General features: G+C 38.9%; 1 protein-coding gene across 2 annotated transcripts; it reads left to right on the top strand.

Moving 5' to 3' along the window:
* Window positions 1-2013: 2013 nt before the first annotated feature.
* Window positions 2014-27562, top strand: SCG3 (secretogranin III; the record flags this gene model as incomplete). 2 transcript variants are annotated; one of them, XM_080626094.1, is made up of 12 exons in its annotated part: window positions 2014-2329; window positions 3029-3081; window positions 3634-3679; window positions 3773-3988; window positions 5026-5168; window positions 6152-6313; window positions 6636-6813; window positions 8963-9079; window positions 20362-20445; window positions 21030-21158; window positions 23152-23232; window positions 27444-27562. In XM_080626094.1, the coding sequence occupies 12 exons, from the start codon at window positions 2245-2247 to the stop codon at window positions 27560-27562; spliced, it is 1413 nt and encodes a 470-aa protein (XP_080482220.1). The 2 variants fall into 2 exon arrangements, with proteins under 2 accessions (XP_080482220.1, XP_080482219.1); XM_080626093.1 differs by having other exon boundaries at window positions 2245-2329; window positions 23152-23220.
* Between the last annotated feature and the right edge of the window lie 360 nt (window positions 27563-27922).

The following is a 27922-nucleotide window of genomic DNA, read 5'->3' as shown; positions in this document are numbered from 1 at the left end:
GGCAAAGCAGAAAGCGATTTAGCACAAGGAAATAACAAACTGTATAGAACTGGGAAATTGTATAAAAAAGGTTTCATAGAATCACAGACTGGTTTGGGTCAGAAGGGACCTTAAAGATCATCTGGTTCCAACCCTTCTGCCATGGGCAGGGACATTTTCCACTAGACCAGGTTTATCCAAACCACATCCAACCTAGCCTTGAACACTGCCAGAGATGTGGCATCCAAAACATCCATTTACCACATAAACAGAAGCATATCATGGAAAATAAACACATTTGAACACAATTAGACACACCATTAAACACAAAAAGCTATAGGCGAACATGTCACATATATAGGTGTATTTTTATCCAGCAACTTCTTTGCACTGTCGTCACCAACTAGAGTTCCTTTTCTGACCTGCTTTACAGCTACCTTCTTTTCAGCAAGTTTAAAATGTATTCACTGCTTTTGTATTGTGTGCTGGCTTTTGTCTGAATGATGAAATGTATAGAGTCCTATAAATGGATGCATGTTTAAAATGCATTGCAGGAAATGTGCAGGTGGCATAGAATATCAGGAAGGGTAAATGAGAGTAAGTATATATTTTTTTAACATTGAGAACATTAGACTTGCAATGAACTGTTGAATTAATACAAAACTGGGATAGAATATCAAGAGCATTGAAGTAAGAATTGATCTTTTTGTTTTTCTGTATCAGTAATATTCTGCAATTTTGAGATTCCTCTTGATGGGTATGTGTATATATACATATATATATATGAGCTAAAGCTGGCAGGCGAAGAGTCTACACGTTCTTGTGGAAGCTCTTGTCTTATGTGCTTCTGAAGTGAGGGAAGTTTAGTTTAGTCTAATAATTTTCTTGTAGGTTACCAGGCAATGTGTAAATAAGCCTATTTTGTTCTAACATACAGCCAACTGAAACCAAAATATCCTATAAATCCTAAATCTGGTGCAGATCCAAGGGTAGGAGCGCAGTAATAGGTAAGGAATATGGGGTTATTGGTGCACATCTGAAAGTTAGTGCTTTGGATCTGTGGATCACAGGCATATTAATTTACAGTAGTGAGCCTGATGTAAAATAGAGCATCAGGGTTTGTCACTATTTAAATTAGATACAAAGGCTTGAGTATTAATAACAGGGGAAAAAGAAATTGCAGTTTTAGTGCTTTTAGTCCAATTAATTATTGCTCTACTTCTTTGTATTCTTCCCAGCTTGTATTGTAATACACTGGTAAGGGATTGAACAGTACCCGTGTTCCTGGCTTTCAGTTGCAAAACCACTGATCCTCTTCATCTCCCCAAATAGAGGTTTTAGCCATTTTTTTAAGCAGTTAGCAAGTATTGAGACCTGTGATGTTGACGTGTTTTCAGCTGACCCCTGCACATATGCATCTATCAGTACAAGATGAGGAGGTCTTTTTTGAAGAAAACCCACTCTCATCTCCCATTTTGGAAGCTGATCCTATCGTGCTGAAAAGAGCTCCTGCTGCAATCCTTTGTTCTGCCACAAAACGCTGAAAATGTCTGCTCATCTCTAGGGATCTGTTGATGCTCTGTGTCTGCAAGGGCTAAATTTTAATTTAAGAACCTGTTCAGAATTAGCTGACATGCTTGTGGCCATCTCTGCTACTGCTTGGTTTGATTTCTAAATTTTGAAGAGCGAGATCCTCTCTCTGTAGGAAAAGCATCGTTGATGGCTGTGCCTTTGCCGTGGGAAGGTCTGGGCTAGATGTACGTGATTCCCGGGTCCCTTTGCAAGGCCGCATTGCACTTCCCCAGCTCGGGAAGCGTGCGCACACGGCCTCCCCGCGCCGGCCACAGCTTCCCCGCAGAGGCGCTGCCAGAGCGGCTGCGGCCTCCAGCTCCGCACCGCTCCGCACCACCGCCCCTGGCGGCCCCGCTCCCGCAGGCGGTGGGGCAGCCCCGCGGAGGATCCGGCCCCTCTCCCCCGGGGGGCGGTAGAGCCGGGGCAGCGGGCGCGGAGCGGGGCGCGCATGCTCCGCCCTCCCCCGTCTCCTCCCCCCGTGCCCGGGGCCGGCGCGGGGACGGTCTCGACCATTTCTGCGGTCGTGGGGCCGGGGGACAGAGCGCGGTGGCCGGCTCTGCTCTGCTGCGCTCTGCGGCTTCAGCACCGCACCGCTGGACAGCGCCCGCCGGGCCGGTGCGGGCAGGAACCTCGCGGGCAGCGGCCCCAGCTCCGGTCCAGGCTCGCCCTCCGAGGGGGCTGGGCGGCAGCAAGATGTTCCTCAAGCTGGCCGTCGTGGTGCAGGTGCTGTCGCTGCTGGCAAGCCGGGCGCACTGCTTCCCGAAGCCCGGGGGCAAAGGTAAGCGCCTTCCTTAAAACATTTTCTTCATTTTCTATGAATGGGGAAAGTTTCTCAGGGTACAGATAAAGTAAAAACTTTCCTTCCACTTACCTAAAAGCAATTAGATCCTAAAGAAACAATATTCCTCGTGCAAGACAGTGGATCACTGAAGTTGCAATCTAATATGAAAGTGAAGAGATAGGTGCTGGTAGAGGGAAAAGCTCTGAATTGTTTCAGTCTTTTCCAAGAGATGTTTTCAGCCATTCCACAGCAGTTTCTGCACAAGTCTCTCTCTCACTCCCAGTCTCCCCTGGTATTCTGGATGTAAGAGATTTTTAATCTCTTGGTTGTGCCAATCCGATTATTGCTATTTTAGTCAATCTCTTACAGCGTTTCCCCCCCACCTTTTCTTTTTACTAGTTTTCTTATCAGAAAGGGGTTACTAAGTCTGTATCTGTATTTGTATTATGTCTTTTGCAGAACCTCTCCTTCTGCCCCAAACAATCACGCTTTGTTTATATGTTTGACTTTTTTATTGTATTCTCATTCTTCTAGGAACACTGATTTTTTTTTTTTTTTTTTTTACAAGAAGTAGCAGCTGGCATCAGATTTAAGACTGTTTTATGAGAGAAAACTAAAAGAAAAAACATGCTGTCCTTTTGTAGTTGCATGCATCATATAAATGAGTGTATATATGTGTGTGGTTTTTTATTCTAGATAAAGCTATACACAACAGACAATTGAGTGTAGAAAGACCTTTGGAGGAACAGGTAAGTGAAATAAAAAATATTTACAATGTTTTTTGATTTCAGTATTTCCATAATGTTTTGAGCCTTCAGGTACCAGATCCATGAATATCCTAATGGCTTAACAAATGAATTAATAGATTTGTCAGTAAAGTAAATATTGATGGGCTTGCATACAAAATAGAGAACTGGCACATAGAGTTTTACCGTCCAGCATTCCAAAAGCAGGTTGTCAGCTCCAGCAGCTCACAGGTGTATTGCCCCTTTGTATTGACATCCTATGGGAATATAGCAGGAGCTTTGCTTGAAGTGGGAAAATGTAACTGGCATTTATATTTAAACGGAAAGCCCATTGCAGCTTCTTATAATGTCCGATTCTGAACAAAGGGTGTGATGGAACTGACAAAAAGTGCGAAGCGCTAGATCATGTTCTACTTATTAAGGCAAACTTCTTACTAAGAGTGAAGATCAGGCATTAAGGCTTCTGCTGATATTGATAAATTAAGAGATCACGTATTTTAGTGTTTATTCCTTCTGCCTGTTTGTTGTTTTACTTGTTTTATCTTTGTATATCAGATTGCTGAAGCTGAGGCAGACAAGAATAGGAAGATAGCTCCCACAGGTAAAACATCTTTCCTGGTTTTATAGCAATATTCATAATGAATTCAAAGAGGTGTAAGATTTTGTGTCATGTGTGCATTGATATATTTTCCAGAAAATAAGCCAGAGTTCAGGAATTATTCCTTTGTCGATGACCTGAATCTGCTAAAATCAGTAGCAGAAAAAGAGAGGAATGAAAAGGAGAGGGAGTCAATTAGGAGCTCTTTGTATGAACATCAACTGGCCATGGATGATGCAGACTCCACCAAGAACCGCAGGCTTGTGGATGACTATGACTCCACTAAAAGTGGGCAGGATTATAAATTCCAAGGTATTCTGTAATTATCTTTTGGTGAACTTTAGGTTAGACTTCTCTTGCAGTCTGATTGCAGTCATGAATTTTTCACTCACCTTTGTTACTGGAATGCAGTTTCGATTACTTCCAGTAGTGGAACCTTGTCATATTAGAATTAGGTTTTGAAACACAAGACTAAAGAATTGCTGTTGATTTTCAGTCTTCTTCTGTGGAGGAAAATCCAACTGTGTAATTTGCATTATGTTTTTTTGCAATTTAGATTCGATGGAAGGAAAATGGGACATGCTTCTAAATGAAAATATATTTATTCTGGTTTGAAAGGAAGATCCACTTTTATATAGAGCTAAATCACATATATTTGTTCTAAGTGTTCTGTGCAATGCTAGATAATTCTCTTCATCACAAAACTAAAAGTTACCGAAGGCCAAAGAACACTTGCCTTTACTACAGGAGTAGTTAATTGACTTGTAGTTTAAGTGAGTCCTCTGAGAGCTGTGAGCAGCATTTGTTCAGGATCTTCTTAATTATATCAAAGTATGCTGACCACAGACCAGGGTTTCCTCGTCATATTCACTTTCCCATTAGTCATGATGATATTATTTGCCATAAGTAATGATTGCATAATTAAGACTTCATTTGCTGAAATCCAAACAAGGAGATAGTACGCTGTTCTGTCATGATCAGTTTTTGTCTTTAGTGGCCATACAATGGAAGTTGGTACCAGGAAGATGCATATAAGCAGATATGTGAGCAGTATTCTCTCATTTTTACATTCTTTTTCTATAAGCAGGAGAGTATGCTCCTGACATTCATCTTTGCTCTTGCAAAAGAACAAGTCAGAATGGCATTTTTCAGGTGTGGAAAATGGACACAAAGAACTTTTTACTGGGAGTGATGTAATGGGTTCTAAAGTGTGTATCAAAGTATATTCCTAATGTGTCTAAAAAGTGCTGGTTTGCTCTGAAAAGATGTGGGCAGATATTTCTTTTACAAGATGTCTAATCCAGATGAGTTAGGACACTCAGCACACAGTTAAACTGTAATCCTTTTAGATGATCCAGATGGCCTCCATCAATTAGATGGCACTCCTTTGACTGCGGAAGACATTGTTCAAAAAATTGCTGCAAGAATTTATGAGGAAAATGATAGAGGAGTGTTTGACAAGATTGTTTCAAAACTTCTAAATCTGGGGCTAGTAAGTATCTTCTTAATACTTCATTTAGCTGGTTTGTGGGTTGGTTTATTTTAAAAAGCAATTGGATGAGCGCTGTGTCCTGCTGACTTGAGTGAAAATGAATGGGATTTAGGCTCTAGGCAAGCTTCTTGAGTTATTTGGGCACATTGCAATAATATTGTTGTTCCTGTGATAGCTTTGCAAAAAAATAGGCCAAGCTGCAGAATGTTTCTGATGTTGAGAAAACATTCACTGACTGTACTCCTCCCATGTCTGCTTGTGTTTTTCCTGTAATTTCTCTTCTCATTCTCATAGAGATCTTTTGTATTTTTAATTTCTTTTGGATCCTTACAGGGAAAGGCCTGAGCCTATTCCTATCCACCTACTAATTATTGTCATCAGCAGGCCTACAATGGTGCTCATTAGATGGGGATACATATCTCATTGTTACTGATTTTTGGCAAGACTGAGTTTGTCTCCCACCTCTAGATGTCTCGATGGTTTTAGCCGCTGCAATATGGGATCCTTATAGTTTCAAATACAAACCTTATCTTTCCTGCAATAGATTTTGCAAGTAGCTGTTGCATGCTGAATCCCACTGATATGTTGCAGAACATACATATTTATACACTCACACAAGTATATACACATGTATACTGCACTTGCAGCTCCATCTTTCGAGCTAGATTTAACAAGTGTGTTAAGCCCTATATTGCTTTGCTTTCCTACTGGAGGCTGTATGGGTGGGTGGGTGTTTTTTACGTATACCCACCTATTTCATATGTTTGTATGTGTGTATATATATCTTTATAAAAATATAGACGTATATATGTCTATATGTATAAACATATCCATTAGTAAAAGTATTAACCTAACTTGTCTGTGCTTAGCTTTGAAGCAAACATATTTGAAGCAACCTATTTACAAAGCTCAAGTTTCATATCAACAATTAATCTAGGAAAACCACAGTATTCTATAAGTACTCTGCACAAATGTTTTAACAGATCACAGAGAGTCAGGCCTATACCCTGGAAGATGAAGTAGCAGAGGTTTTACAGCAGCTAATCGCAAATGAAGCAAAGGACCGTGAGAAGGAGTCTGAAGATTTTGATTACCCTCCAAGCAGAGCAGAAAGTGATACAAAAGAGAAGCAACAGGAAAGAATGGTAACTTCTTAGCTAATTATTTTGATTCATCTGCCAAACGTACAAGCAGACCAATACACTGCTTTGCTTTAGGGAAAAATTAGTTCAGTCTGGAAACAAAGGTGTTCTTAAAGAAATTCCATTAGAGAGAAAAAAGAATTTTGAGTTACTTTGAGGTTTAAGTCAAATGCCAAATTGAAATAACTTTGAGAAAATAGTATAGTCTTCACCTCATAATTAGGAAAATGTTGGCATCAGATACTGATACTATTTATAGCTCTATTAACTCTAACACCAATAGCAATGTGCTTATAGATACTATTTTTTTATGTCTTTTATGGAGATACCAAGCAAAGCTGATCAGGATAGTTTTGTTAATGGAGAAATTGATGATACACTGGATAACACATGGTCATCATCTAATATCTTGGAAAGAAGAAATGAGCTGCCCTCTGAAGATAATTTTGAAGATCTCCAATATTTTCCAAACTTTTACGCACTATTAAAAAGCCTCAACTCAGGTGAGCTCATTGTGTGCTTGCAGGAATAATTAGGAAAAAAGTTAGAAAATCTGTGTTTTCTCTGTTTTGTTCTCATGCTTTCCCTTCCCCACAGCTGCTCTAGTTGCCAAAAGACCATGTGCTTTAAAAGCATTCTCTAAGATGCACAGCAGAAATTAACGATTAGTAGCAGAAATTAATGATTAGTGAGTATGGCAAAACACTGGGAGGAACAGCACTCAAAACTGCAAACTGTGTGACCTAGGTAGCCCTTCCCATCTTGTGCTGTAAGAGTCAGGACTCCTGAATTCTTTTCATTCCCGTAACGGCTTGATGGAAAAACTGGCAAATTGTTTTCTCCAGAGATCTTTCCAGTAACATCCGTGTCTTCTAAGCCAACAGAGATATGAGTAAGCCACAGTAGAATTCTCCCAGTGATGGTACCAGTAAATGAGTCTGAGCCACCCAGACTTTTCATAAACCACAGATTTGTTGTTTATTGCAATGAAAGCCCTGCATGTCTCTTCCTATTCCAGTGCTAGACATCATTGCCTTCCAGTTGTTTCAGGCAAGATTGTGGCAGCTCGCCACAGCCCCTTTGTCAGCACGCTCTGCCACACACCCACTCTCACCCTCTGCAGCCAGCATATCTTCTGCTCTTTACAGCACAGTCAGCAACAATTTATTCTGTAAATTCCTTGCCCTGCAGGAGCCTTAATCTTGCTTCAAACTGTCCTCATAAACACCTGAGTGGAGAGCTAGAACCTGAGGGCATATTTTGCTCAAGTCATAGAATCATAGAATCATAGAATAGTTAGGGTTGGAAAGGACCTTGAGATCATCTAGTTCCAACCCCCCTGCCATGGGCAGGGACAGCTCACACTAAACCATGTCACCCAAGGCCTCATCCAACCTGGCCTTGAACACCGCCAAGGATGGAGCATTCACAACCTCCCTGGGCAACCCATTCCAGTGCCTCACCACCCTCACAGTAAAGAATTTCTTCCTTATATCCAATCTAAACTTCCCCTGTTTAAGTTTGAACCCGTTACCCCTTGTCTTGTCACTAAGTCCAATCTACAAACTTCATACTCTTCTTCCTGTTCTTTTCATTTTCCCATAGCAGTTCTGTATGCTTATTCTTTCTTCTTCTACTCACAAAGCAGAAAGCCATGTTGGGTTTAACCGGTTATCAAGCAAATCAAACCAGGTCCCACTGACTGCACATCTCTGCCTGTCTCCTGCTTTATGCTGTTCACCTGCCGGCTTGTGTCATGCTGGAGGGCAAGGGATTCAATTCAATTGCATCCTACAGATACTTGTTAAATTGCAGGCAGCAATAAAAAACCTGCTGAGCAGCTCTCTAAAGGGGCTGACCCTCAGCAAGGCTGGGAGTATGTTTCTGACTGTCCCTGTCTGGCAGTATCCCCTGGCTCTGTTGGGTCCTTCAGCAACAACCTGGGGTGCAGGAAGAGCTTGTGTAAACTGTATGATGGGGGAGTTTCATGCTGCTAATGCAGAAATAGAGTCATATTGTTCAGCAGATAAACACAATGGAAAAACAAATCTAATAAGCAATGATTGTGAAGATAGAGATATGTATGGGCAAGAAAGATTGATTTTTATAATGAAAAATCATTCTTTGTATCCCAGTCTGGAGTCAGGATCCTTCCAACCATGTAATATTATGTTTTCCCAGTACCTAAGCCATGATGTTGTGCATGCTAACAATCTCATTTGAGATACTTTATATTTTTGTAATCGAACTCATGGATCTCACAGGAGAAAGAATCTCTGAGCTATCTTCCTGATACAGAGCCTATATGTGCCCTCTGACCAGCAATTTGAACTCTGTCAAGTCACTTCATCTCAGTGTGTTTAGTTTTCTTATCTGTAAAATGGAATTCATACCATTTGCCTTCCATAACATAGACCTTCAAGACAAAAAGCTATGAAGAACCAAGGCCTGAAGTTTTAAACTGTATCCATCTGTACTTTGCAGGAGCAGTTTAAAAGGAAACATATATAGGAGCTCTCTTTGCTAATCAGCACAGCATTTTACTTTAGTGAGTAGGTAATTTTTTATGCATTAAGTTTGTGCAGAATCTGCAGAACTGAGTTTTCCAAGTTACCTGAAGTCTGACCAGTTTTGCTTTATCTCCTCATGCAGAGACAGAGGCAAAAGAGAAAGAGACCTTGATAACTATTATGAAAACCCTGATTGATTTTGTGAAGATGATGGTTAAATATGGAACAATCACACCAGAAGAAGGGGTTTCCTATCTGGGTGAGAGCACATACTTTATGCAACAGTGTTATTAATGCTATGTTCTTACTTTACCAATAGTGGTAATTATCTTTTCTTTTTTGCTTTTATGAATCCTATTTTAGACTTGTTCATTCAAAATGTTAAAGCTGTACTTGGAAATGATTCATCATTCATTATAGCAATGTTGAATTCCAAACTGCTTTAATATTTCCATCAAATGAAGGAAAAGTTATTTATCAGATATGTATTCAGAAGATTATTCCACTTTCACACCTGTGAAGCACACTTGATTTCAATGGCTTTAATGTCAGGGGAAGATTAGTGTTTTGCTCAGTTATATTGATGTGGATCAGGTACTTGCATTTTCTAAAAAGAATCCAGCACTTCAGTACCTTTCGTCTGTCACCTGTAAGTAGCTAGAGTAGATGGGACCTGATGCTATAGTCTTCTACCAAATAAAACTCCTCCTGCCCATGGAAAGCATTACATCTTGGCACAGGAGTAGTTTTTGAAGCACTTTCTCCTGGATTTGTTTTAGAGTCTGTGGCTATGCAGACTTTGTGAAATTCCCTGAAGAGGGATGTTGGAACAGCCTGGTTTTGTTGTTCTGTTTTGTTCTGCTTTCTCACACACCTCTCCTGGTTTTTACAAACTTTTCTGTTAACTGTTGGTAGCCTTTCTAGATAAATAAGCAAAGCTACAGAAGGGCTCATCTGCATAAGCTCTGCACAAACCTTTTATTTCTCTTAGGCGTTCCTGGTCTGAGTTAGCGTGAAAGGGTTTTGTTTACATCAGGGCAATTTCTCAGCTTAATAAATCAGCCCATTACAGAGATGGGACTGGCAGCGATCTTTCATGATTTCTGCTGGCTTGTTTGATATGGGCCATTGCAGATACATGGTTTATCCATGCAACTGTAACTGTATAGATTATCAATTACTTGGCTGCAAAAAATCCAATGTATCATAATTCACATTCAGGTCATGATTGCATCTCTTCTCTAAAGAATTCATTATAACTCTAACCAACATTATCCCTTTATTTTCTGTAGAAGTCCTTGAATTTTACAATTTTTTTACTACTTCTGCTACAGTTCAGCTCTTTACTTCTCTGGTTAACTATACATTTAAAGAAAGATAAACATAAAGAAAGGTTGGCTACAAGCTCAGTGGTTTCAGTGGCATTCTACAAATGAAGATAATACAGCTTGAGCATATATTGCCCTCACTGATAGTCTTGTGCCAAAACTTAATAGGCTAAATTCATCCCTGATGCAAGACCACTCAGATAATGGAATTACACTAGGGATGCATTTTTTCCTGCTAAAATTCAGGGCAGTTGTTCACATTGGCTTTACTTTGAGTAAATAAATACTGTAACCCTGGAAACAAATTGCCATGATGACATAGTACGGAAGGCAGGGATTAGGTTCAGAGATATGATTCAGTCTGGATTTAAAGTAGGACTATCAACTGATGTATACTCTGCCTTGCAAATGAGTGATTTATGAAGAGATGGATTTTGTACTCCATCCGAGCATCTTACTGTAGTGGAAAGAGCTTTCTCATAGGTCTCAAATTGCTTCTGTGGTATTCTTTTTTTAGATTTGCTGTTAAGAAATTGCTGTAAAACTGACCTTCATTTATTGGGCTAATACTGTCAAAGATTCAAGAACAGCAAGCACTGGAGAATCTTAGCTTCTTGCAGTATCCCTAAGCGTGGTAGCAGTTTCACTGCCACCCTTATTCAACTAGAAGTTACATCGTAATATAGCCAGTAATGCTTGAATAGGTACTGTGTTTCTGGTGCAGTTTAGGTTAGGGGATTGATGCCCAGCTGTATTTATTTATAGCAGATAAAGTAATTAGTATGAATGACTGGCAGAGAGAAGAAACAATTTTTAAAATGGGCAGCTTTTTGCATACTGAGTCTGTGCAGATGGATTATATCCTTTCTCTGTTCTGTTACAGTAGGAAGCTGCCTAAATTACTTTTCCCACTCTGTGGCTGAAGCCATGCATAAGCTATGTCCCTGGATTATACATTCAAAATAATAAATCATTTACTGAATCAAGTCACAAGCTTTTGTGCCTCTTGCACAGATGCAGACAGTGACTTTGAATGCGTATACCAGTAACAGCTGGTTTGGGATTTGGAAACCACAGCATTATGTCATCATCATTGTATCCTACTCTAGGGAAAGTATCTTGCTGCTGCAGTGAATGATTTTATTAGGTTTAGCTTTAAGTTACAAAGGATCTAGCTGCAGTGTGATGCAAGAAAAACACACATGCACATACATACAAATGCAAGGAGGGGGAAGTTAATGTTTTAATATACATATTCAATATTAAATAGAAATTTAAAATGTTTCCATATGCTAAATATGTAACTAAGAACCCAGAAAGCCAGGAGAAAAAGTACTGCCTACCTTTTACAGTATCTATTCAGGAAGTATAGCTCTGGAAGCATTAAAGACAGGCTGTAACAAACTGATATAAACCGTGTTCAGCTGAAATGCATCATATGTGATAATTGCCCTGCTGTGGCAAAATGCCAGTATTTTCCATCACTCTTTACTTCCTTAACTATGAATGCTGTATTTTATTGTACTGGGTACAAATTCTTCTGTGGAGTGAAGGCCTCATGATATATGTCTAGCCTGCTCAAAGGCTTTCAGAAATCCTTCTAGAAAGCCTATCTGCCTTCTGAAGATTGAAAGCTGCTCTAATATAATTTTTGCAATTAAATTAATGGACATTCCTGGTACAGAAAGCATAAGGTAATTAATCATATCACACAGGATCTCAATTACACAGGTGTCTTATTAATTAGATCCAACTGTGGTATCAGCTTACCCATCTATGGGTTGGTTGTCAACATCCAGCAAATGCTGCCCAAACAGCTGAACTCTCCTTGCTTGCAGCAGCCTACCAGAGGCACAGGCTGTTGTCACTGAACAGGCTGAATATGAGGAGGGACTTAGGGTAGCTATTGAAACAATGATTGCTGTTGGCAAGGATGCAGTGACAGAATGGAATGAAAGAGTTGGAATCTTTCCACATGATGACCAGCAGAAAGCAGGAAGAAACTTTCAGAGAAGTTACGACTGATTCAGCATAACATATTTCATTATTCATGGCGTTCATACTGTTTCTGTTGCATAAATAGCTGATACTGTATATTCCATGCAGAACTGAAAGGGCTCTATCCTTCATGGTGCTTCAAGAGCAGAAGTGCTTTTCAAGCCACTCACTTTGATTTCAGCGGAGCAGAATAAGGAATGCATTGTGTAGATACTTTGCTGTTTGAATGTTAGTTTGGGAATAATACCATACTTTTCTTCATTTTCCTTCTGTCTGCTGAGTAGTGTCATGGTGGAGATTGACTGTGAGAGCTTTTCTAGCAAAGCCATCTATCACAGGGAAGATAAACATCAAGGAAAATATTTGTCTACACCACACAAAGAGGAATTTTTTGTGTGCTGAGCGCCTTTTCCTGCATACACCAGGATATCTAGCTAATTTTAAAATGAAAGCATACCAGTCCACTACCATCCCAGTAAAGCTCTGTTTGTAGTAATTATATAAACTATAGTTTTGTAATACATTTTAATAACATTGTTGTCAGCTTAGAAGTAGGAACAAATGGTTCCTGCTAGTTTGTTCAGATGTATTTGTAAGTCATCTCCCACCAATAAGAGTGATTTTTAGAACCATTCTAGGAAATATTTTTAATTAGATCCTAGTGGACCATAACAAAAAGAGAGCTTTGAGAGATGCTAGACAAATTCCTAAGAGGCACCACTATGTAGGTATGAACTCTTTTTACAAAGTACATTGATTATATTCTCCTGCTGTAAGATGCTTACAAGAGTAGAGTTGTAGAAAATCTATCTATTGCCACCCCAACCAAATGAAAATTGTGTTATCTGATGAACCCTAGAAATGCAAATTAGTTATGTGTACATTGTAGTCTTGCGTGGAGTTCTCACTTATTGACTGGTACATGTAGCACAAACTTTTGCCATCAGTACTTCTCTCTCTCACAGAGATATAGAAGCTTCACCATGATACCGCATATTTTATCACATCACATGATTGAGGTTGGTAATTTTGTTTTCCGTTTCTGAATCAGGGCTCTGTATCTTCCAAAACTGAACAAAGTTGGAAAAGAGGCAAAGTGTAGGAAGAAAATTAAGTTTAAGCACTACATAGCTTTGCTCTTTCTGAGGCAGATCCCACTTTTCACCTCCTTGGAGTAGAGCATTTTACTTATTGGAGCCAGTGTATAACACACAGCCCACTGCAGACTGGCTGGGGAGCAAACCCCCCTTTATTTAGGGGGGAAATGGAGAAATTGCTCCAGCTCATCAGTATGCAGTGTTTGAGTCACAGTTGCCTCCCTGCATAGACCAAACCAAAGCCATCTCTCACACTACCTCCCTTTGGCTCTGACTCACTGTCAGAATCCACACTCTCCCCCATGACTGAGTAGGAGATTGTGTTGGTTAGAAATGGACATGAACAGATGTCTCTGTTTACCTCTTCTACCCCCTCATCATTTGTTCTCCATGGACAATTGTAAAGAAGGCCAAACTTCAGGATTGCACTAGCAATAAACTAGGTGCACTAGCAATAGGGAGGTAGATGGTTCACTGGTGAGCTATTGCCAAGGTATACATGCACTCATCAGTTTGTCCTTTCCTAAAGTTACTGTTGCATATTGTTCTACTATAATACTCTCTTTTAGACAGACTGAGGCAGCATGAAATTCCCCCTGAGGCCACAGGGGAAATAGAAGCAGAAAGTCCCCTATTTTTAGGGGACATGATTTTTATCATGTCCCTGCCTCTGCACGCTAAGGAGTATGTAATAGCTATTCTGTTCTGCCTCTCACATTTGCACTTGGTAGCCTCCACAGCTTCACTTTCGATCAAGACAGAGCTCTGCAATTTCCCTGGCATAGGCCAGTGCGTAGTAGGTGCAATCTGGCCTTTTCTTGGTCAAGGAGAACTTGTTCGAATGTGATTAATGCTTGAAGTTCTCATCAGCACAGATGCTGCAGGCCAAAGGTCTGATCCTTATATTTGTTTAGGCAAGAACAGGCACAGAGCCAAAGGTGAGAGGCAAAGAGCAGATCACAGGACGGACTGGCATCACCTTCCCTTACTGTCCCCAGAAGCAGATGCTCCCTGACGCAGACACTGCGATTTCAGAGGGGTGAGGGAAGGTGTGGCTAAACCAGTGCCAGAAGCTGCAAGCGGAAAATGGACAGTATCATGTGAACCTTTTGTTCTTTCCTTCATTTTGACCTTGGAGATGAAAGGCACAGACAGTATTCCATAATACAGCTAAAAACAAGACAAATTTGCATGAACGTAAAATAAAAGGATGTGGGGACAGAGAGTGTGCAAAGGTCCAAGACTGGAACCTATGAAGCATGTTAATCACAGACCCCACTGCAACTTTATAGCTTTTCTTTCTGTACCTCTATCCCATGCCTCACCCATGTCTGTCTCATGCTATTTTTGCCTTGGAATGTTTTGTCACCCCTACTGCTTAGATCTTATCACCTATTTTCTCTCATTCAGACTCAGTGCAGAGAGAAAAAATGGGTAGCTATGGTGTGAAAAGTCTATTACAGCTAACCTCCCAGGTCTTAAAAACCAGGACCACCACACACTACAGTAAAGTGGGCATCACCTGAGAGTGGCAGTGAGGGCATGGTATTTCCAGTATCCATACGATCTAAATTTTCTCAGGAATCTTTCTGGGAGAGATCCAGAGTAGCTTTGTGATGAGAAAAAGAATTAGTAATCCTATTACATGACTATCAAATCATATGTCCAAGAGCCAGAATGAATATATTACAGTTCATTCCTTTGCTTATCACTATCTACTCTTTATGTTTGCAGCTTTTTCTTGCAAATATATTACCTCTTCTTCCATTTCTCTTCACTGCCTCCTCTATGCTTTCCCAACTGGATACTTTGTCAGAAATCTCCATCTCCACAGTGTCTCTTTTGACAAGTATATTGCTTAGTGCTTGAAAATCTAGGCTTTGCATCCTACCAAGTGGCTTGCATTTCTAAAGAAAGGAGGGCAGTGCTTTTATTTCCTTTCACTGTATTTAATAGCTGCATAAAAAAATCCCCTTACTTTCTGAATTCAGTATCTCTGTTGACAGCTGAGCACCAAGACCATAAGTTATGATTTGAGATGATGATGTGGGTGCAGGGTAAAGAAGGTGTCACTGAACTTTCAGAATTAAGCTCCATCCCACTCTTCCAGTAGAGGCGGCTGCATGCTGCTTCAGTCCCAAACCATCATGCTTTTAAAGTGCATGCTATCAAAATACATAAAATGTGCACACAGGCCATGTAGCAGCCTCAGAATTGGAAAGGATTAGGAAAGGACTGCACCACACAGCTCTAGGAGACCTGGAGCAATGCAACAGAAACAGGTTTTAATCTGATTGCCCAGCGATACTGCTGATGTTGTATTTCAAATCACTCTGACCATCTATCTTGCATGCAATGCATTTACAAGTGATGCCACTACCTTAAGTTTGTCATCCAACATGTCATTCCTCATGCACCATCGTAAAAAATCTGTCAAACAGGAAGATTCAGAAAGAAAATGCTGTATCTTGTAAGGCAGGGAGTTAGAAAGGAACAGGAGATTTGCAAGGCTGTAATTCGACAATGGAGGGATTTCTCTTGTTCATCTCAGTTTAAGCAGTTTATGTGACAAATGCAAGATACATGCATGAGCTAACTAAAGGTCAGACTCTGCTTTTGACTACACTGGTGAAAATCCAGTGGATATTGAAAGTTCTTGGACCTGCAGTCATGTAAACTAAAAGGAAGATTTGGCCAAAGAATTAATCAGGTATGCTATTCCCCACAGAATAGTCACAAGCAAATGCTGTAATGTCCTGAGTTTTGTCACAGATGGAAAAAAGCTTTATGAACTCTTAAGGATCATCTACTGCAGGAATCAGAGCCCTGGGAGAACTGTGCTTTTTTAATGCATGAAATATGTACATCTCATACAAGCAGTCATCAGCACAAAGCTTTCCAGCTGAAGCTTGCTGCAGTGTATGACCTCATTAAACTAATTTTTTTATCTATCATTAAGATTCTCAGGTAGCATGATCATCCTTTTTGCTCCTTTAATAAACACAGCCTATCTATGCTGTATGAAAACAGCAGCAAAGCAGGTCCTTCTGTGGAACTTTAATGACATGAAATCAATTCAGTCAATTTGATGAGGATAGAATGTGAAACTGCCTCCCGGGTGCAAGACAATTATGCAGATGAAAAAACCCTTTGCAGGAAGGTTCACAAGAGTGCAGAAAACACTGTAAATCTATCTATAGACAGACAGATTGGATCCTATAGAGAAGGGTCCATTTCAGGCTTCCATTACGAATTTGTAAATGCTTGAATGGGTACGTTAGTTTCTGCCTCTCTAATAAGAACAAAGTAATTGAATTTGTAATATTTTTTTTCACATCATGTCTTTTTCCATGGGTTTGAAGGGTGTTACCACAGTGCTTTCTCCCAGAGTACAGATAAGCATTCTGGTTTTATGCAATTCAGATTTTTGGATGCCCAACTCAGAGGACTTACAAGTTTGAAAACTGCTAGGAATCTGCATTTTCAGCTGCAATTAATAGGATCTATTGGTGTGTAGTGCCTGTAGAATGTGGGCTTAGGGTGTCTCAGAATGCCTACTCAAAATAGGAGCCCTCCTGCAGCATGAATGCTTCAGTGAGTCATCCCACATAAAAGAGCAAGTTAGAAAGTGAGGCAAGGCAGAAGCCAAATGATCTGACTCCTGGTGTCTGGTTCCAGTGATGAGATTATAGTGCTCCACAGAAAGCCAGCCGCCAGAGGAGTGACCTATTTTACCAACGTAGGTCACTTCCATTAGCTCAGTAGTTATTGTTCCGTTGTTTTAATTAGTGCCATTTCAAATAAGTGGCCAGCTCTGGGGAAAGGTCAGTACCTTTCTAAACTCTTCCTCTGTAAAAGTCACGTTGCTAGGGAAATGATACCGGAAAAGTAATCAATTCTTGTTAGACCTCCAAATCTGACATGCAGTTGCTTAGCTGCTGGCCAGGCACATCTCAATTGAGAAGATGACTCACTCCATCAGCCTAAATCAGAGCAAACATTGTTCAGCCCTGGCCTAGCCAAATATGACAAATACAAACACGTTTTGAAACAATACCAGCTGTTAAAGACAGGTAATTCTAAAGGGGGGAAAAGCACAATAAATCCTCTTCAGGAAGAATATGGATTCCCTGGTAATATTTTCTCAATGATACATATGTAGGTACACCACATAATCCCCATAAACATGAGCAGGCTTACATAATTAACTCTTCTGTCACACCGAAAATACAGCTGCTTATGAAATCTTGAGATGCATGTTAATGTGCCACCCAGGTAGCAAGATAGTGTCACTACTTCTCCTGTAAAATGCAGTCCTTATTAAAATGCCTGTCATAGTAAATTGTCCATTCTTTAGTGACAAAATAAGCTTTTAAAATGGAATATAGTTGATATATTCAGTCTGGATTTAACAGCAGAGCTTGGATTATTAGTGGTCAACATTGCCATATTATACTTGGTACACAATGTAACTGTTCAATGCATATGACTGGAAACCATTGCACATTACCATGTTACAGCAGGGGGGTTGGAACTAGATGATCTTAGGTCCATTCCAACCCCAACTATTCTATGATTCTATGAAGTATTATTTATTACTCATATATTGAACTCAAATTGTTAGCTAAAACAAAAAGACTCAGAACTCGTAATGGTATTTATAGAAGTAACTGAATAAGGGAGGAGTATAAATCCTATTGCCTTCAGTAGCACATGCTGTATGTGGATGTGTACAATTTTTAAACACTATCAACATCATAAAAAGCATCTAGAAATATTATCAGTATGCAGACATTTAAATCTGAAGATGCCTAAGTGGGTTATAAATCTGTCTTGTGGCAGAGTCTTTGTTTTCTGGTAATACAATCTTACTGCAGCAGTGCCTAAATGCAGACAGTTTCATGACAGGACATGAAGGGCACTTAGGAATCAATGCACTTACATATGTGTTGTGTTTTAAACACTTAAATAGTCCTATTTTAAAATACTATTATACTTAAAATTAAGCCTACTTTAATACATTTTGCTGGATTAAGGTGTAAAATCAGTGACACTTCTGCATGAATTAGCGTAGAAGAATAATCTATTCACTTGAATTTACAAAGGGGTTTTAAGTTCTTAGCTGTATAATCTTATTCTAAAAACTGTGCCTCTTGCAACAGAGGAACCCTTATATTCCTGCTGGAATACTAGTATGATACTGATTCAGGATAAAAAATAGTATCTTAAGCTCAACTGAAAGAGATGTTTACAGTCCTTTCAATAAGCTTTGGATCAAGTGATTAGTGAGGCATCAATACCACCACTGTAATTCTGGCTTGGTTTTTAGTTCGTCGGTCTGTCTGATCCAGCTTGTAACCCAGCCCTGACCTGCTTAGCTTAGGGCATGCAGCAAGGTCAGAAATCACATTAAAGGAAGGGACACGTATCAAATGATAAGAGTTTTCACAAAAAGATAACAACCCTGAAGTGATGTAGAATTGTCTGGGTGCAATCAGGCAGGGTGCCAACAAAAACTGCTTATGTTTTCATTTTATGTAAATAACAATACAGAGGACTCAGGCAGACAGGATTATGTGATCTCTGGTCAGATGGCAGGCAGAATCGCTTACGGTGATATGCCATGGAGAGAGATGTGCTTGCTAAAAACCTAGTCTTTAGGTTTCAGTGCTAAGTATCTTTCTGATGGAAAAAGATGCTCCTCGTTGATGGACAAAATGTTGGCATTACGTGGAAGATACAATCTAAAATATTTTCTTGCCCTATAATATCTATTTTACAACAGTTACCACATCTCATACTCTTTTATCTGTTTATATAGAGAGAATATTGACAATTCAAAACCAAGTCTCTCAAAAATACCCCACCAACATCTATCAAATTTTGGATCCATGTTTAATTGAAGCTTAAAAAAAAAAAAAGTTAATAAAGGGAAAGAAAATTTGACACCATGTCCATAATATGACTAAGGAAAAAATGGCACTGTATGATGTTATGTATTTAGAATTATATAATCGAAAGAACAGTTTGGGTTGGAAAGGACCTTAATATCCTCTAGTTACAACCCCTTGCCATGGGCAGGGACACCTTCTACTAGACCAGGTTGCTTCAAGCCCTGTCCAATCTGGCCTTGAACACTGCTAGGGATGGGGCAGCCACAGCTTCACTGGGCAACCTGTGCCAGGGCCTCACAGAGGCTTCACTAGCCTCACAGAGAAGAATTTCTTTCTTATATCTAACCTGAACTTCCCCTGTTTAAGTTTGAACTCATTACCCCTTGTCCTATCACTACAGCCCCTGATAAAGAAAACATATTTGGAATATTTAGATATTTAGAATAGGTATTTGTGAATATCTATAAAGCATTGTATCACAAGTACCTTTTTCTCCGCACACATAAGCATACAATGCTTATATCTAAAATATCCCTCTTGATAAAAAGGTGCTTTTACTTTCAAATTAGTCCTGAAATTTGCATTGAGATACATTTTCTAGGCTTCTAGAGCTGTATACATGGCAACGGCTGTCCACTGGGTTTTCAGGTAAATGCTTGACTTCAGCGACTTTCAAAAAATGTGGTTTAGTCAGTTTGATTTACATATTTATTTCATCTAAATATGATTTTAAACCTTTTACTAGACTTCTTTTTTCAATGAAATCATATCAAATCCAGACAGATAAGCAGTTTCAGATAATATTTTCCTACCAGGATGAAGCACAGATTTCATAGCCTTGTATGCTTTCTGGAGGTTAAACCCTTTCATTGCTTTCATCAGAATAAATTGCTACAGATACTGTTATTTATATTTTGTGACTTATGTGATATAAATAATTAGAATATATATGCAGAATTTACTGTCTTTATGAATATTGGCTCTACTTGGTGCACCTATTGTCATGATTTCGTTGTTAATTTTTTTAATAAGATTTATCAAAGTTCCATATAGCTATTTGTTTGTTCTCTTAGTGCTGGATCTGCATTAATTCTTCAGAGGCAAAGATGAAGACTGTTTAGAGTTCTCTTTCCCATTCAAAGCAGTGTTGCAGAGAATTTAATATAGATTCTGGATCATAACTGTTGAAGAATAACTGGGGTTTTGTGTTGCCTTGATTTCTAGAAAACTTAGATACAATGATAGCTGAGCAGACAAAGAAGAAGCTTGAGAATCCTTCCACGAAAACCAGACCAAAGCTACCAGCAGGTACTTACTCTATAGTTTTCACTCCTGGATAACACATCTTTTTAACATATTCAGTTAAAAGCATGCTAATTGCTTTAGAAGCCAGACTGCCAGTTAAAGATACAGTCCCTCAAGGACCTGTAGCCACAGCTTGGATTCCAAAACACACAAGAGGAATTTTTACTTATCTGATTTTTGAGACGTGTATTCACTGTTCTTCTGTAGAATGCAGACATTACACACATACAAAAGCAAGTTGTATTAATGCTTTTTAAGACTTAAATAATGAAAAACGCAATCTTTGTCAACTTTGGATCTCGTAAATGCAAATCTATCACTTTTCTCTGCACAAAGTAACGTGCCTTTATGAACTACATATTATTACATTTTAGTCACCTGTGTTCAGCTACTGTTTGTAAAGAGCAGAAGCAGGCATTCCTGTTTCCAGAGATCTGGGGTATAGATGACCTTTAGAAACCACTCTGAGTCACTCCAGTGAGGTTATTCCTCAATCATCAGTCAGAATATTTTACTTCCTAGAGATTGTGTTGATGTGATTTAGAAGTGCTTTTAATACATTTGATACAAGATTGCTCTTACTTTAGACAAAAGTAGTGAAGAAGCAGACAGCACGAAAGAAGCAGCAGCTAAAATGGAAAAGGAATATGAAATTTCAAAGGATTCTACAAAAAATGAAGAACAAAATGCAGCAGGAAACAGTGAAGAGCCCAGAGGTACAAAAGAGTCCATGCTTTTGCTACATGTGTACTCTCCAAGTGATTGGAATATTTTCCTACCTTTGGTATTGTTTTTCCATTATGTTATCATAAATATCTTCAATTTGTGGTTACTGGGGGTCAGCACACAGCAGCTTGATTCAGAAGTGTACTTATTTGCTGAGTAAGGCCATAATCTTTTATAGAATTCACAGCCTCTTTTGAGAGCAATATGAAGTGCAGAGAGATTTTGCATCTTCACGTGTGGTTTTTCAGTGAAATCAGCTCATCAGGATGTTCAGTGTGCTGAGTAAGCCCACTGATTTCTCTAGTTTGTGTTAGAACAAGCTGTTAATGAAAGGAACTGAAAAGTTCTGCAAAGTGACACAACTTGGCAGAGGCTAAGGGTCATCAGCAATTAACGTGTTTTGCATAACTTTGGGAACCTATTACAGTAAGTTACTGTCTCAATGAGAAAACTTAGCACAGTAATACTTTTAGTATCATAGTTGCCTTAGCAAGCATAATGCCATGTGCCATGCTACATTAGATTGTACTAGCTGAAGACTGCCCATGAGGTGCAAATCAGCTGCTATCTCTCAAACCAAATCTGCAGAGGACACTGCCTCCTTGCAGTGATGAACTTCTGAAAGAGGATGTTTATTGGTGCAGAAACCTTTCAGTGAGCTCTTATTGCTAAAGATCAAGCATAAGCATCTATATTTTATAGTCCGTTTGTTAAAAAAATGCTTATAATCTATTTTGTGCTGATACTGGTTTATGCCTGTACTTTTTTTGATGCATGTTTTCACAGCAACATGCGCAGTAATGAATTGCAGTAATCACGGCTACACTAGATTGTAGTTCATTGGTCACCTGTTTCAGTCCTGTGGGCATTGCAGACATGTAAACTATCAGCCACTCATAGATAGAAGGTGGCTTTTCCAGCAATGGTTATTTAAGCATAGAAAATAGCTCAAGATAGCTCCCTAATTTCACAGTAAAGAAAAACTGTCACCTGCTGAAGTGATAAATAGCATTTGCTGTCTGAAGAAAATGTGTCTGTTCAGTTTGGTTCAGGTTATTTTCCTTTACCTTCAGAAAAATGTTCAGCCCAATAGCTTTTAGGAAGTTCAAATTGGATCCCTATTTAGTTCTTTGTCTCATCATGCAATGCCCTTTGCTCTTTCACAGAGTAACTTACTATAATGCTAATCCTGGGCTTCCAGATGAAAAATCATGGTATAGCTAATATCCATTTACTAATGGGACCAGACATGCATAGTTGGCAGTAGTAGCCTTCTACATGCTAATCACAGTAGCATTTTTTTTTTTCCCTGACAAATGTAAGAACATTACATCAGTAAAGCTCCAGCCAAGTTAAGAATTCAAAACCCATTAGCTGAAATATTTCCTTAGGGACCTTATTAGGTAATCCTTCAACTAATTCTGTCCTGCTTTCTGGTCCAAAATAGCCATCACTTTAAAATTTCAGCTATAACAAGGAGTTATCATGGTAATTGTAATACATGCTGTATCTCAGTAAATTAGAAGTAGCTGTGTTTCAACTTGTCTTTCCGGAATATCACGATCTTAGATTTGTTATATGCCGTTAGTACTACTCTATGGAGGAGTTTTCTGACACTTGTGTATGAACAGATTTTCAAAGCTCTCAGCCTTAAGTCATTCCTTGCTGTCTTAGCAACTTCATCTTTGCTGAACAATTATGATGATCAAGAAGTTACAGGTTGCTTTTGATCCCCATATGCATACCACCAAAAGCTATGTATAAAGATCAAAAAAGCCATGATCCCAAGTTTGTAGATGACTCATCTTGCACAGACAAAACCTGCTAGCCATCTGTGGGACTTTTGCCTGACTGAGCTTGACAGGACTCAGCTTTTAAACAGAAACTAAGAATAGTTTTAATCTGCCTTTGCTGTGCCCAGTTAAGCAAGCTGCATTATTCATTGATCTAAGTGCCCAATTTTTCTCTCACCCTTTCCTCTAGGGAAAGCTGAGGCATATTTGGAAGCAATCAGGAAGAACATAGAATGGCTAAAAAACCACAACAAACAAGGTAACAAAGAAGGTATGACATAAAAAGCCTTGACATTGGGGTGGGCACCATATACATTATAAAGAATGCAGTTTGTCTTCTGTAACTCAGCAGTATGCTGTAAGTTAAATAATAATGTGAAACTGTGCTTGTCTAGGTTATAGTGACAATTAGTGGTGTTAGAGTCATGTAAAAGTTCAGGTCATGTAAAAGTTAAATCAATCAATGAAAGTAGTAAACTAAGACAAATTTATGTAAACTGGCTTGAAGAGCTGCTGGCCACAGAACAGCCAGTGACTCACTAGCTAGAAGTGCTGTCCAGGTAGTCATGATGGTCTGCTGTCACTGGGAAGCAGGACATCAGCTTTGTCTAGTGCTTCATTTCTTAGTTCAATACATCTTTCAACTACCATTTTGTACGTGAGGAAAATGTATTTTAAATGTCTGGATGCGTCTAGAATAGTGCAGCATATCTGGCTAGCACTATGCATGCCATCACAAAAAGCAATGAGTTTTGTTTCATTACCATAAATAGTTAAGACACAAATTTATGTCAGTAACGGTGTAATACATTGGATTACAGCCCAAATCAACTGTAATGACTTGTAGCTCTCACACAAAGCTGTCTAGAAGGGGAGCAGTGACTGAAGCAGCTGCACAGGGCATGTTCAGCAGCTGCTCCACCATTTGACTTCCTCAGAGGCAGGGCTGTATGACAGCTGGAGGGAGGATTTCCATCTTACTTTTCAGATCTTTATTTATCCATACCAATTTTGCCCTGAAGATCTTACTTAAAACCAGCCCTCTGTCCCTTCTCTTTGCCATTGCTGCATCTTCTGGCATCACCCTCTCTATAAATGAAGGTTCCTAGCCAAGGGATCAATCCCTGGAGTATAACTGGCACCTGGCAAGAAGGATCCTTGCACCAGCCAAGCAGAGGGGAATCTGAGATGAGATTAGCCCTGGGTAATCTAGCCACCCTCTCTGTGAATTGAACTCCATATGAATTACATTTCAGAGTCAAGTGCATGCCCACAGCCCAACACATCAATTTGCCTATACAGAAACCTCCTTAACAGGAAGGACCTTCTAAAAATTTTTCCATCTCTAAAATCATTTCCACACCATAGTAGCAATGGCAATTAGCAGCAGCATATCTATTTGCTCAAGAGTTTTCCTGCCAATTCTAATACATGTTTCTGTTTATCAATGTACTCATTATAGTAATTAGACCTCAGTCATGTGTGATTATTTCTCTGTATCACACATGCTGACTGAGCAGCTCCTCACTCCTCTTCATAGTAACCTCCCCTCTGCACTGCTGCAGCATGAAAATGGCTGTGACTGCAGATCAATAGCATTTTATGTGCCTGTGAAAGCATTAAGATAGATGCTTGCTGTGTAGATGGATTTTCATTTGCACTAAAGTATCTTTATTGCCCTCTGGCAATGGAAATGGCCCTGAAAGTAAGTGTAAGTTATGACAGAATTAGAACAGTGTTCTGACTTTTCTGATACATGATCTTTATTGTGCATTTCTATACTTCTTATTTTTGTAAAATGCTAATTCAGTTCTCCTGGGATGATGTTAAAGAAAGTGCAGGCAGGGTAAGCTTATCTAACCGTGAATGCATTGTGCTGCATTTCTTCCGTACAAGATTAGGTGGTATTGATGTGTTCATCAATCATTTTTCCACTTCCAGCTAGCACCTGGGAGCTGGCAGAAAAGTGGTTCACAAGAAATTTATGTATTAAAATAGCCAATCTTTTCCACACCTGTTCATGGATTGTTTTACTCACCAAACATACTTGAAGAGCTTTCAGTTTTCTTCAGGCAGGTATTCATAGAAACTTGATTTGGTATGAATTTCAGTAGAAATTGTTCATTCAATGACTGATGACACTGGAAATGTTAACTTGCATTTTGCCAGTTAAAACAAAATATATCAATTTCCTGTTAAGTAAGCAAGTAAACTTAGTGGTCTGTATGATTTAAAGAGAAACTTGTCAAAAGCCCAGGTTCCGACCTGATTGGCTTTTGTGTCCAAAGGTTTTTTTTCATATATACGATCTATAGGCTCTGTGGGCTTGTCCTTAGTATCTCCCAGATGTCGTTTCATCTCTGAATCTGGTGCTCTTTAAAATCAGCTCCTCTCCTGTGTAAATTAACATCACTCTCACAAGTAGACACTGGCTGCTGGGCATTCTATTCCAGTTAGTCTCCAAAGAACATAACTGTGAGTCACCTAGTTAATGCATGCAAATAGCAGGTTCAGGTTTTTCACAAAATACTTAGGTAGTTTATAGTTTCATAACACTAACAGTAGCCATTTAGGAATGAAAGTAAATTTCATAATTAATTGCAATGGCAAGTGGCTTGTTTTGAATATGCAAATAAGAGCTCACTTCATTTACTATAGCAGTTTTACAGGAAAATGTAATGTTGCAGCTGTTGTGGTGAATATAAATCAAAACTGATTTTTCTAATTACTTGTAAAAATTAATAGGTTTTAAATAAGTATTATAAATTAACTGATATCAGTTCGTAGAAAAAAATCCAATTAAATTGCCATGAGATATAAAATGAGCCAGAATTGGATAACATCATAATGCTTATAATCTCAATAAAATGTGTAGTAATTAAACCTTCACATGTCCACTTAATGATCTAGAATAGTATTTGCAACTCTAAGAAGAAAAATAAGCTCAGAAATGTTAATGCAAATAAAGTGGATATTATGTTAATTTAATATTTATTCTTCAGTTAATTTCCATTCCGTGGTGTCTTTCACTGGAGACTCTCATTCTGTCAACATAAATGAAATCTCCCAGCCTTAATGATAAGTTGCTAGATGCTGTTTGTCCCTGTTACTCAGACAGGATGGCGACACAAACAGATTACATCCTCTTCAGTAGTGCTGGTAACAGACCATACATGAAATCCTGACCTAAGTACAGCAAATGGCAGAATTCCTGTTAACTCAGATATAGGAAGACACTTCTGCAGGAGTGAGGAGTTTTGAATATCAATTTTCTGTATTACTCACTTGAAATAGCCTTATACTGTTATAAAAATTATGGCAAACTTTAATTTGCTTCTTAATGTCTTTCTATTTCTACCAAATTTCGGTCACTCAGCTATAAAAAGACAGAAAATCATTATTGCCTGGTTTGCTAAGAATGAAAGAAGGTTTGAAAGAAGACCCTTCCACTTATTGGTATATGATGATATATATGGGCCTACATCACAAAATTGGTATTAATATAGTCTGAAGGTTCTATCCATGAAATAAGTAACTTATACTGAAAAAATCAGGATGTATCTATTTTTGTGAAATATATTAGTTTAACTTCATATGGACCCTTAAGAGACACAGATGTTTTCCACACTACTAATTTGTGATGCTAACAATTTAATTATTAAATTGTGTAACCAAAACTTGCATCATGTTTCTGTGCAAATATACTGGATCTGTTCCAAGAGTTATGACTACACAATAGGTTACACTTTAATGTTATTTAAAAGATTGCTCTACAGCAGATTTCTTTTCATGGAAAATAGTGATTTTTCTGGCATACAAAAAGGCTAGTTAATGCCTAGATGCTGCATAGCGGCACCCATCTATTGGAAAAGGAGGAAGGACCTGTCAGCACTGTACTGGAGATTGTAAAAGACTAATAAGACAAAGATTGTCAAAGACTACTTTAACCCTGACACTCTCAGAAAGACTACTCACTGCAGTATTTTTCATGCCAGGATATTATGTTCTGTTTCAAAGTAAGCATGTTCTTTATTTTCAGGAAGTTGCTTCAGTGAATTTTCACTAGAAGTGTTTGTAGTAAGTGGGAATTTCACTGGGATTTCTTTAGGAAACAGTCAATTTAATACCTTCTTTTGAATCCATGACAACTGTGAAAACAGGGTTTTAACAACAGTTTTTGCCATGCAGAGTAGAACATCAGATCTCTGGACCAGAAAATAGCCTGCCTTTAGCATTTGCCAGCAAGCAATCAAGAGCAAGAGATGATTATTCTCCTTCAATATTAAAAGTGCCATGATGTGTAAAAAGACTTTGTGCAGGTGGTAGGGTTTTTTGCATTGTTTTCACAAGTTGCACTTGTATTGAATTCTCTTCATGTTGGATAAAGTGCATTTCTTGGATAAACTTTACAATGACATTGTTTCTTAGGTGAAGCAGTGTAATGGCAGTGACTCATTGTACAAATGAATTCTTATTTTTCAGACTATGATCTTTCAAAGCTGAGAGATTTCATTGATGAGCAGGCTGATGCGTACGTGGACAAGGGCATCCTGGATAAGGAAGAGGCTGATGTAATTAAACGCATATACAGCAGCCTGTAAAAAGCTAGTGGCTGTCAAACGTGTAGAAAACTAGGATAGTTTCCCTCACTCCTGGCTCAATGACTTATGATCTGTTAATTTGAGGATACCATTAGAAATGCTCTGTTTACATTGTACCGACAACTTTCTAGAAAAATGAAGAGCTGTAGTGCTCCGTACACTAACTGCATACTGTATTTTCCTACACTCACAAATCAACCCTAAATGCCAAATTCCAACACTGAATTTCTATTTGATGGGGCAAATATTTATGTAATGTTCTCTTTGATTTATTTGTGTTTGGTTTACTTTTGTAGATCAACCAATTGTTTGTGATGGAAGGTTCTTTTAATGCTACTTCTTTTTGCTCTCACTCCACTA

This window comes from Psittacula echo (assembly GCF_963264785.1).
Source record: "Psittacula echo genome assembly, chromosome: 10".
Classification (NCBI taxonomy): domain Eukaryota; kingdom Metazoa; phylum Chordata; class Aves; order Psittaciformes; family Psittacidae; genus Psittacula; species Psittacula echo.
This window is presented reverse-complemented; position numbering and strand designations above follow the sequence as displayed.